The 12,099-nt window shown below is 37.7% G+C and overlaps 1 protein-coding gene across 2 annotated transcripts in view; it reads left to right on the top strand.

Annotated features, from left to right (window-relative positions):
- The window catches only part of LOC126356366 (G protein-coupled receptor kinase 2), a 152,868-nt gene that overhangs the window by 85,243 nt on the left and 55,526 nt on the right, over positions 1-12,099 (top strand). For both annotated transcript variants that reach the window (XM_050007352.1, XM_050007353.1), the window contains exon 6: positions 6,753-6,957. In XM_050007352.1, the coding sequence (XP_049863309.1) occupies positions 6,753-6,957 (205 nt within the window). The remainder of the gene's footprint in view (positions 1-6,752; positions 6,958-12,099) is intronic.

Raw genomic sequence — 12,099 nt, 5'->3', positions numbered from 1 at the left:
TACATGCTATTATGATCATTGTTCACATTGTTGCAAATAGTTCAGCCCACTGATATACATATGTCTGCATACTAAAATGATCAGACAGCAGAGCACGAATTTCTCCGTAAGCCAGATTAATTCAGTTTTCTACATACAAAAGTTGTGAATTTATTAATAGGCATGAATTCTCAAAGACAAGAAGTAGCCCCTTTGTAAATCATGATCAGTATTTCCACTTACTTTGATTGAAGACCTAGTCAATACTGGTATGTTTTCTAGCCCTGTTTAACTTCCTTTAAAGTTCAAAACATCATCATCACTGTGGAGTTTGTCTATAGGAGTCGATGCAGACAACCTTGGTGGTCTGATTGATTAAGTGAGGTGGCAAAGTGGAAGGATACTACACTCCTGGAAATGGAAAAAAGAACGCATTGACACCGATGTGTCAGACCCACCATACTTGCTCCGGACACTGCGAGAGGGCTGTACAAGCAATGATCACACGCACGGCACAGCGGACACGCCAGGAACCACGGTGTTGGCCGTCGAATGGCGCTAGCTGCGCAGCATTTGTGCACCGCCGCCGTCAGTGTCAGCCAGTTTGCTGTGGCATACGGAGCTCCATTGCAGTCTTTAACACTGGTAGTATGCCGCGACAGCGTGGAGGTGAACCGTATGTTCAGTTGACGGACTTTGAGCGAGGGCGTATAGTGGGCATGCGGGAGGCCGGGTGGACGTACCGCCGAATTGTTCAACACGTGGGGCGTGAGGTCTCCACAGTACATCGATGTTGTCGCCAGTGGTCGGCGGAAGGTGCACGTGCCCGTCGACCTGGGACCGGACCACAGCGACGCACGGATGCACGCCAAGACTGTAGGATCCTACGCAGTGCCGTAGGGGACCGCACCGCCACTTCCCAGCAAATTAGGGACACTGTAGCTCCTGGGGTATCGGCGAGGACCATTCGCAACCGTCACCATGAAGCTGGGCTACGGTCCCGCACACCGTTAGGCTGTCTTCCGCTCACGCCCCAACATCGTGCAGCCCGCCTGCCTTGGTGTCAATGATGGTCGTATGCGTGTTTGGCGCCGTGCAGGTGAGCGCCACAATCAGGACTGCATACGACCGAGGCACACAGGGCCAACACCCGGCATCATGGTGTGGGGAGCGATCTCCTACACTGGCCGTGCACCTCTGGTGATCGTCGAGGGGACACTGAATAGTGCACAGTACATCCAAACCGTCATCGAACCCATCGTTCTACCATTCCTAGACCGGCAAGGGAACTTGCTCTTCCAACAGACAATGCACGTCCGCATGTATCCCGTGCCACCCGACGTGCTCTAGAAGGTGTAAGTCAACTACCCTGGCCAGCAAGATCTCCGGATCTGTCCCCCATTGAGCATGTTTGGGACTGGATGAAGCGTCGTCTCACGCGGTCTGCACGTCCAGCACGAACGCTGGTCCAACTGAGGCGCCAGGTGGAAATGGCATGGCAAGCCGTTTCACAGGACTACATCCAGCATCTCTACGATCGTCTCCATGGGAGAATAACAGCCTGCATTGCTGCGAAAGGTGGATATACACTGTACTAGTGCCGACATTGTGCATGCTCTGTTGCCTGTGTCTATGTGCCTGTGGTTCTGTCAGTGTGATCATGTGATGTATCTGACCCCAGGAATGTGTCAATAAGTTTCCCCTTCCTGGGACAATGAATTCACGGTGTTCTTATTTCAATTTCCAGGAGTGTATGTTTGTATTCTGGAGGATGGAAGTTCAAATCACTATCTCACATTCCAGGTTTAAACTGAAATTGGCCTCTCCTTTCCCATTCTTGCTCGATTAAGTCTTGCACCATGTTGTATTACATTATTGGCATTATGCCAATAAACCTTATTCTTCATTCTTCCTTTGGTGCAGTCATATTATACTCCCTTGTGACACTCTCCTAACTGTATAGATTCTAGTTTCCATGTTTAGTGGGGATATCAAATAGAAAGCTCAAGAATTTGTTACCGACGTATGATAGCTATTCTTAATCATTATTTGTTTCTGCAGCGGCGTGAAAAGAAAGTGCACAATATGACTGATAAAAGTTTCTGAAGGGATGCCTGCACACTTACTTCGAAGTGTATATTGGTAATGTAGGCTGCATCCAATCATAGAAATTTAAGTTGGCAGGAGTAGCAGCTGATTTTGAGTAAGTAGTATAGTAACTATAAGGTCATCTATTTCGTTGCTATTGTCAGTGGAGAAGTAACTTTTATTTTCTGTGTAATGATAGCTTGGGGATGTTAGTTATCAGAATTGCAGGATCTGTATATTCAGCCTGCTTTCCTCGTGGCAAGTGAAGCCATAGCCTTCTAGCAATATCGTAGACTGTCTACACAGTTTGAGAAAGTTGTATTTTCTGGCATGTTGCTGTCATCTATTTAAGAGTTTGGTATATAATACCCTGTGCTAGCCTCCTATTGGCTGGCGGCAAGTTGACATGGTGCTGCTTAGTAGCTAATTGGAAAAATGTCAGACTGTAAATCAAAGGTTCAAGGTTCAAACATCAATCATTCCTAAGATTTTTGGCATCACATATGGCCTCATTCATATCTGGCAATGGATTGTATATCTGATAAATATCAAGTTGCACCATTGTGTAGGTCCATGTTAAAGTGCAAGTCCCTATATAACTGATTGGTAAGTCATTTCAGGGGACAGAGGAAAGCAGAGGTACACTGGCAACATAAAACTGTGGCTAGGGAAGCACTTTGGTTTGCGAAACCTTTGGATTCAGGACTGTTTTAGACTTGTAATCTGATACGATGACACGTTGCTAACATCTGCTCTGAACTGCACATATGTACAGCATCTTAGTGGCCCTTAGTAAACTTTACTCTTGTGGCACAGAAAATTTCCCAATGAGAAGAAGCAATTCTGAAGTCGTAATAGGTAGCCATTTCCAAGCAAACATTGAAGTTTTCGCTCTTAATGTAAATGTAGAAGATATCAGTATGTTCTCTTATTATGCATCAGCTACCATAATGATTTTTTTGGATGAATATTCACCCAGTTCTTCCTCTTTTTGTCCTTTGTCTTCTCCAACATTTTTGCTCTGGGCTGTATACTGTTTGTATTAAAAATAATGAATCATATTTTTTCTGATGTACAGTACACTTGCCCCAGGTGGATTTGGAAGGAGGGGAAGTCGCTTTCAAAATTCGCCTAGCATCATTCGCTTACTGCGATTTTACTATGGTTTATTTTACCAATGTATAGGCTCTTTATTTAGGTTCTGTTGAACCGTGTTGCACTATCAAATTTTCTGCAGGACTCAGAAAACCATGACCCAAGAAGTGTTTGAAAGTGAAAGCCTATCAAATGCTGTTATGTTCAGGTGACACAAGTGCATCAAAGACAGATGAGAGAGAATGAACAGGTCAGAGGCCAAAGATGTGTTCATTGTCTTCTTTGACACCAAGGATGTTGCCATCATAAATTTGTAACTGAGGGACAGGCCATCCAGATGCTTTATTCATGGAAATTCTGAAAACATGGAAGAGAAGGGAAGGCAAAGAAAACCATATTTATGCCTAATATTGTTGCTATTTGGAAGCTGCATAATTTCACTGCACCAAGCAACACTTGCTTCCTGGTCAACAACTACCACGTATGGAACAACACTGCAGTAATTCCCTAGAACTCCCTGCAATCCTGTTGTGGCCGTAGCAGATTTTTTACTGTATCCTGAAGTGAAGACAGCCCTCTAGAACAACACAGGGGACACACACAAGGTCAAAGCAACATTCAGAAAAAGAAGCCTTCCAAAGGTGGAAAAAACTTGTGACAAAAGTGTGCCAAGACCCAAGAGTACTTTTTTGAAGAGTTTTAATTGTTTGTATATGTTGTCTCTTTTTGTAAGCCTCTCTTCCACAGTAACATAGGGTGTGAACCATCTTTTTTTATGAGCAAAGTCATTAATTCAAAAATTGTAGCCTATTAGAGAAATTACTACATTATGCACTAAAAAACACAAACTGAAATGTAAATTGTATGAAACACACTTGCACTTAGCTGACACCACAAACAACAGTGCTCTTCTCTCCTATGCAATACACCAAGTTGAAGAACACACCTGTAACACCAAGGAACATGTGAAATAAAGACAAAAAAAGCAAGTGAAAACGCAGATTGACAGATACACTAAAACACTCCAACACAAACACAAAAGTAAATGAACATTAATATGAAATTTGATCATAGAATCTGAGAACACACTAATATCTCAAGAGCAGAGGAAGGGTACGACCACCAAGAACGTAGGTCCAAGAAGAATTCATAGATACAAGACATGAACGTAATAAAATGAGCTGACAACAGTATCTGAAACTCTGAAAACAATTAGAGAGAAAACGCACAGATAAAACAAATGATAACCAAGGTTGACAAGTGGAAGTCAACAAGAGTACAGTAACAAAACACAAGAAATATTACATAGAACAAAATAATAAACCTTAAGCTTGACCCAACAAACAGGTTCCGCCCATAAATGAAAAATGTACAGAAGACTATAGAACACACACTTGATGACAATCAAAAAGCTTGTAAGGCATGCATTCACCATTATGCTCCATAGTTCTGGAAACAACTAAAAATTCAGAAAGAAAACACACCCTTGAGACCAGTCGTATAGTACAGAATGGCACCTACATTCACCCTCACCAGACGTTTGTTAAAGACACCCACACAACAGTACAAAATACAGAATGATAGAACAGTTAAAAATACAGAAGAACTAATAATCCACAGAAAAGACATATGTATTCCAGATACAACTATGTTGATATCATTTGATGTAGAAAACATTTACTCTACAATCCCAGTAAAGAAAACAATCTAGATAATAGAACAAGACCTAGATATTTAAATCAGCTACCACTGGAACACATCTCATTGTTAGAGATAAGCACACTCCTACACCTTATTACTGACTGAACCTACTTTGAATTCAATAAATAATTCGGCTAAAAGAGGAAGGATTGCCAATGGGATCCCCCATTTCAGGAAAGTTAGCAAATATCTTCGTGAGCAATATAGAGGAAAGAAATTTTAGAAAATAGTAATTGGAAAATACAATCTACTATACTTGTGGAACTTTGTGGATGACATCCTCTGCTTGGTAGAGGAACCAGAAATGAAGATAGAACAGCTATGCACATCGATAAACACACTTCAGAAAAACATAAAGTTCACTTTAGAGAAAGAACATATAGGACAAATAAACTTCTTAGATAACCATCACAACAGACAAAATACTATACCAATCATCAAGCCACTTACAGTCTCAAAAACGGGCAGCTATCAAATATATGCTACACTGATAAAACGCAGTATCACTAGATCAACACAACTACAGTGAAGACTTAGACATAATATCTCGGATAGCAAAAAACCGTTAATACGAAGAATCTCTAGTTACAAAACTGAATAAGATAAAACAAACACACAAAAATAAAAAAGCTAAAGAAGTAAAGCAAAACACCACACAAATGCAGGTACCAACAGCACTCTCTACAGACATACACATCACAGCACCACTAATACACAGTGAGGCCACAACATTAAAGCTGAACAGATGAATTGAAATCCTCTCAATTATGGAAACAAAATGACACACAGAATTGCTAACATCTTCAAGAAACAATGAGTAGCCAACCAAACTTATATCTCAATACAAAAATATTTCCAGGAGGAGTTTTACAGCTGTGATGTTCTGTACTTACAGAATACCAGCAAAATATTTGTAATAATGTATAAAAAGTATAGAGCATGGAAATACCTGTTGCTCATAGAAAAGCTCCAACAAGTAAATCACCACCCCACCACAATAGAAACAGACATAAAAATAACCAAACACAGTAAAAAAAAATTCCTAACACAACAAAAAACTTCATAATTCAAAATTCAGTCACAAAAAAGAAATATATAATAAATAACCAAACAAACTTTAGCAACCAGACATTATTTAAACTAATAAAACCTGTAGTAGATAAACAACAATCCGTCTAGCCACCATAAAAACAATATTGCATACACCAGGCAACATAACCACTCTTGATCACTTACCACTGTACCATTACAAAGTAGCTTTAACAAAGTAATAAATAGTTTGCACAATCAATGAAGTTAAGACATGTCATTTCCATTGAGCATGTGCATGCCCCCACTCCCTAGCCCCCATCCCCACACAGACACACATGCACACAGAGGAAGAGGGACAGAGTGGGAATAGCAAATGTTTTCCCAACCACAAAAACAAAACAAAAGATGTTCACATCATGCATATCAATACAAAGTACTTGAGGTGTAGGTGGGTGTACACAACATGAAAATATTCAGTAAAGTACAGTGTACTGAAGTCAAACATTTATATATAAGAATGTGAAGAAAGAAGCAAAGAAAAAAACATGAGTAATATTAGTGATGTACCGCTGCTTAATATTAATTTAAAACATGAGTACTGTTTATGTTGTTGGAAAACAGATTTGTAAGAAAAGAAGTATTGTTATAGTGACCACTGAAGATGGCTTAAAATAAAGAGAAATGAACATGGCTTAAAAAAGCATTTTATTACAGTTGCAAAAAGTAGTATATAAACTATATTACTTGTTAATTGCTTGCAATGATGTCTTCAGTGCATTTTCCCCAATTTGGGCCCCATTACTTTATATGCAAACACTGAACATAAATTTTAATCTTCGTCTTAATTTTTTTTTCAGCCAGCCAATCACGTATAAAACATTCAGAATGTACAGAGTTTTAGGAAAAGGTGGTTTTGGTGAAGTGTGTGCTTGCCAGGTGAGAGCAACAGGAAAAATGTATGCCTGTAAGAAATTAGAGAAAAAACGAATTAAAAAAAGAAAAGGAGAAGCCATGGTTTTAACTGAAAAACAGATACTCCAGAAAATCAATTCAAAGTTTGTGGTAAGTGACCCCTGTTTAACTTGCACTTACTTGTTCATTTTGTAAAGGAAATAGCCACATAATAGAATTGTTTTGTATATACTGCATTGAAAGTTATTATCTGTTTCTCAGAATGCTAAGAAATGTTCTAATAGTGAAACCCAGCTAAAATTGTTTCAAAATAATGTCTCTGTGAATTATACGATTTAAAAATTATCTTATCGTTAAAAGTCTATTGAGATTTACAGAATTTTATTTAAAGAATGCTATGGTGGTTCATTGGTGTTTAGACTACAAGTGGCATTTTGTCATCCTAATTTCTTACAAAAGATCATGGACAGTGGCAAAAAATTGCACTGCTATTGTTAGCAGCTACAAATAGCCGCACTTATTTGTTGTTTTCCAAAAACTCAGGATGAAACACACTCTTAAATAGCTTTAAGTGAAATCCAAATTATCACTCTCCCCTACCATCTCCAACTCGCCATTTTTTTCTAGTTGGATATTTGTGCATTAACCCACTGATAATCATCCTTTTGTATACAAGCTGGGATTCTTCATTAAAGAAATTATGCATATGTTCTATGTAGAGTGTGTACTGCTACTTGCTATTGTATGCAACTTAAATTTAATTTCATCATGAGTCACTGAATACAATTTCCAATTAGAATACTACTTTTTCAAAAGTATTCACATCAGTGATATTACGTCATGGGATCGTTTCATGTCAGTTTAGTGTCTTTATTAAACTCTTTCCGTGATATGTAGTTGTCATTACATGATCCAGTGACAGCCTGTTTTTGAAATTAATGTAGGGTATTTGTGAGTTGTTACTGATAATTCTCATCTTTTTGTATCCTGTCGCTGTGTTGTTTAAAACTACAGCTTTAATAATAACACTACAACATATCTGCCAGCACCTGGAATCTAATCAGTTTCATGATTTTACCTCCTCCTCCCCTCCCTCTGTAGTACACTCCTCTCACTGACTTGTGTGGTATTAATGCTAGCATATTTCTGTAGTTTTACAATCTTTCATTGGTCCGCTGTGACGTTGTGTGTTATTTGTATTATTTTTAATACTACTTTTGTGTGTTATTTGTATTATTTTTAATACTACTTTTGTGTGTTTCGAATCAGTTACGTTTGTGATTTGACCATTGGCCGACGTGTGCTGGCATATAAACATCTGAGTGTTAAAGTAAACTGTCCTCCTCTTCTGCTCATTGTCACAAGATTCCTTTTTTCCTCAGTGTCATCTAACCATAAAGGCTGATGATTACTCTTCTTGTTTTGATCTGTGAATGCTGTAGTACAAGTATCAAGTTTCAGTTTGTCAACAACTTGACAGTATCACATTTTTATTTTGGTGAAGTATATGCAGTTAAGTTGTCAAAGTACAGTAATGAAACTTGCATTTGGAACTGAAAAAGTTTGGATGATGTTTTAGTCCAGAAGCTGTTGCTGACCTTATATTTTCTTTCAACAAATAATTCAAAGTTTTATGCTGATTTTTGAGAATACACCTATTGCTTTCTTCTCCTCCATGAAAATGAATTAATAATCTCTATTGACATTACTGATGGGCATCTCATATTAATTTTACAAAAATAAGGAGGAAGGATAACATTTTCATCTGTCACTACTAACTGTCATTACTATTCTGGAATATTACTCCATATCAGATGGGGTTTACAAGTGATATTGAGGGTATACAAAGGACAGTATGAATAGTCGCACAGCTTTTGTCGGCCTCGTAGGCAGGAAAACTGTGTTAAAATTATCCAGTGACCTGTTGTTGTGGTGGTGGTATAATTGTTCTAGCAATTACGTGGGACTATACTGTAACATATGATACAGTAAGGCCGATGAGCCCCCAACTAATATAAATTAGTGTTGCAGTAATTCTTACTCCTATAGTCTGGACTAATTTAGTAAATTACGTCTTTAGTAATGTATTCTTTCAGTAACAGTTGGAGAATTCTGTTTGTATTTACTTGCTTAGTTATAACTGAAGTGGTAACGTCTTTTTTACTAAAGAAGTAAGCCATTTCTGCACGCTGCTGGCATGTGCATGTCATTTTCTCTTGAAAAGTATCGATTGCCAGCAGACATTGTTGCATCGCCTTTTGACAATAATATCACAATAGGGTAATTCATGTTAGAAAGAATTCTTAAACTTAAAAGAAATTAAATGGTATTGTATTAATGACAAGATCCGTGTACGACGAAAAATAAATGTGCTATAATGGGTGTATCTATTGGTCACCCCTTAACTCCATCATCTACAGCTACCGCTGATAATAATTGGTGGGTGGTACATGTTAATTTAAGTGGCACCACATACTTTTTTTCCCAGCTTGAGATACGAGCAAACAACAACATGCAGATAGCCAAGGACAACTTAAGTGTTAAGAAACATTCAAATAAATAAATAAATAAATAAATAAATAAATAAAAATAAAAAAATACCACAAAGTGAAAGAAGTGGTTTGCTTGAACAGTGAAAAAGTACATAACTGTTATTGAATTTAAAATGCACTATGTCAACATGCTGAAAAGCAAAAAGGACATGTTGGAAAAAATACATGTTGAATACAAGGCAGAAGGTAGTACACAGAGATCACGAGAGCAGCTTAAAGTAATTTGGAAGGACATGAGACAGGAAGCAGAGAAAATGAAAGGTAAATGTAATTGCGAACAGTTTCAAACTGACAAGAGTATTTGAGACAAAGCTAGATGACATATGTCAGATGATTATTGATATTAACCCACAAGTTTCTGAGGGGATAATTCGAGTTAATGATGATGGCACAGCTGAAGATAATTTGGTCCTTTCAAGCAATATTGATGATGATAACTACTCTGAAGATGGCTGTGAAATTTTATCCCATAGTGATGAACCTTCCATTCTTTTGTGGGATCTTGTTAGAACATGTGTTCCTGAAAAAAGGCAGAGAGCACGCAGTTGAAGTGAAAAACAGGGAATTGTTGAGAAAATCAAATGAGCTTCATTTGCTAAAAATGCAGTTAATATGAGAGTAATACAGTGCAACAATTTTGTTAATCGAAAGACAGAGAGAAATCATGGAAGAAGAGCATAACATCGAAATGGAAGTTATGAATAAGCTGGAAATCAAAATGGAGCCAACTTCAGGTTCTAGTTCATCATGCAATCTGCTCAAGAAATTTAGGTTCTGTAAATGAACGAAAATATGTTTTGTATGTATAAAACATATGTTATTTGCTTGATTTTATTTCCGCATCAGTACATATAATTTTTCTTATAACCACATTCTAATAATTATACTATGACCCAGTGCCTTATTTATTCATTTAAGACGGAAGAGTCTTTACGCTATCCTCTCATTTCACTGTCAAACTAGATATAATTTTAATTAAAATAATTAAGTATAAAAGACGTTATGACAGCTTGGCCTGCAGCTCTTGCTTCTGGCTGAAGAGCATAGATCAATAGACCTATGCCATTCACCTCCACGGCATCAGGGTGAAACACATTTCCAGCTTCTGCTCCAAATTTGTGCAGAACTACATCAGCCACAAATAACATTCCCACACTTGCTTTGTTTGATTATATTGTTTTAGAGAGAATTTTGAAACATTTCTCCGAACATGTGGTTGCAATAAGGGCTGTGTTGTAGCACTCTTTGGTTCTTGTTTGGTGTCAAAACACAGACATCATAAGATGCTTGGAGACAGACAGTATATCCACTATCTCTGACAAGCAACTCATCATATTGTCCTTTTCAAATTCTGCAGCAGCTCTATTTTGTCCCAGACTCGTGCAACATGTGTGGAACCCGTTTGTCATACTTGAATATTCATACTAGTATCACAGATGATTTTTGTATTGTGTTGATAGAAAGGAAATTCTTGCGATGTCTGTATGGTTCTGCTTGTGATCCAGAAGGACAAAGTATGTATATATATGCAAGGGTGCACATGCCCAGGCCTGCCCCATAGCTGTCAGTGAAAAGAAAAAAAATGTAATGTAGTCAGATACCTTTCTTTCAAGAAAATAATTTAAAATCTACTTACAGGTTGCCACTCATCTTCCTAAGTATTAAAAGTATTCCATACCCCCAGGTCTGATATATCTACACAACCTGTGGCCCATATGACATTTGGGAATCCACCAATTCAGTATAATTCCCTTTTGTTCCTGGTTCTGTGACATGACACATATGAAGACTTAAAGACAATTAAACTGTTTATCACACTGTTGAAAGCTCTTCCAGCAGTGGTACGATGGATATCAATGAGATCCTGTGTTTGATTTGGTAAGTACCAGTGCAAAAGATTCACAGTCCACAAAGAAGTTGGAGTATAGGAGACAAACCATGATTCCTGTCAGAATTATGTCACAGTAATGGCTCTACCACACATAGCAGTGATTCAGAAGTTTCCTTAGGAAACACAAACTGCTCTTTGAAGTCACTATCGCAGTACATTGTGAATGGGTCTTTTCTCTCCATTAAAACTGTCATTCTTGGGATGTGTACCCTTCTGACATCTCTATATATTTTTTGTAGTCCAAGTAACCCATACAATTCAATATTTAAAATGCAGAAACCAGTGAACGCACATTACTCTTTAACTTTACTTGTACCAATGCTAAGGAGTAAATTTTGGCCTTGTTTCCTTCTTAAGTTACTGTTGTAGTAGTGTATTTTTTGACAATGCTCTCCACCAGTTATGGAGTAAATAATATTTACTTGTTTAGTTCGGTACTCTCGAATGAAAGTCGCCAATTTCCCTGTCTCTTAGTAACTTACAACTTAAGTTTCACTTTCTGACATGACCCATGAGAATCATCTCATTTTTTGGGTCTATGGAACAAAAACAGAATCTAATCTAATATAAACTTACTCTTGGTTGGTTCTCGCCTCCATAAAAGTGTTATCTTTCATGTAATAAATAATAATTTGCATATTGTAGTTGTGGATAATATTTCATTGTTTCTAATGCATTTTCTTATGCTGATAAGGATGAGATTAACAACTGTCTAGAAATGTTGGATCAGTGTCAGCAAAAGTGTGGAATGACTGCTTTGCTACAGATATTGTAGTTTGATGATTGAAAACTGAGCATTTTATTCTGGGTGACACTGTTATATACCTTAATTTTTACACATATGCACTT

The sequence above is a fragment of the Schistocerca gregaria genome, chromosome 3, assembly GCF_023897955.1.
Source record: "Schistocerca gregaria isolate iqSchGreg1 chromosome 3, iqSchGreg1.2, whole genome shotgun sequence".
Lineage (NCBI taxonomy): Eukaryota > Metazoa > Arthropoda > Insecta > Orthoptera > Acrididae > Schistocerca > Schistocerca gregaria.
This window is presented reverse-complemented; position numbering and strand designations above follow the sequence as displayed.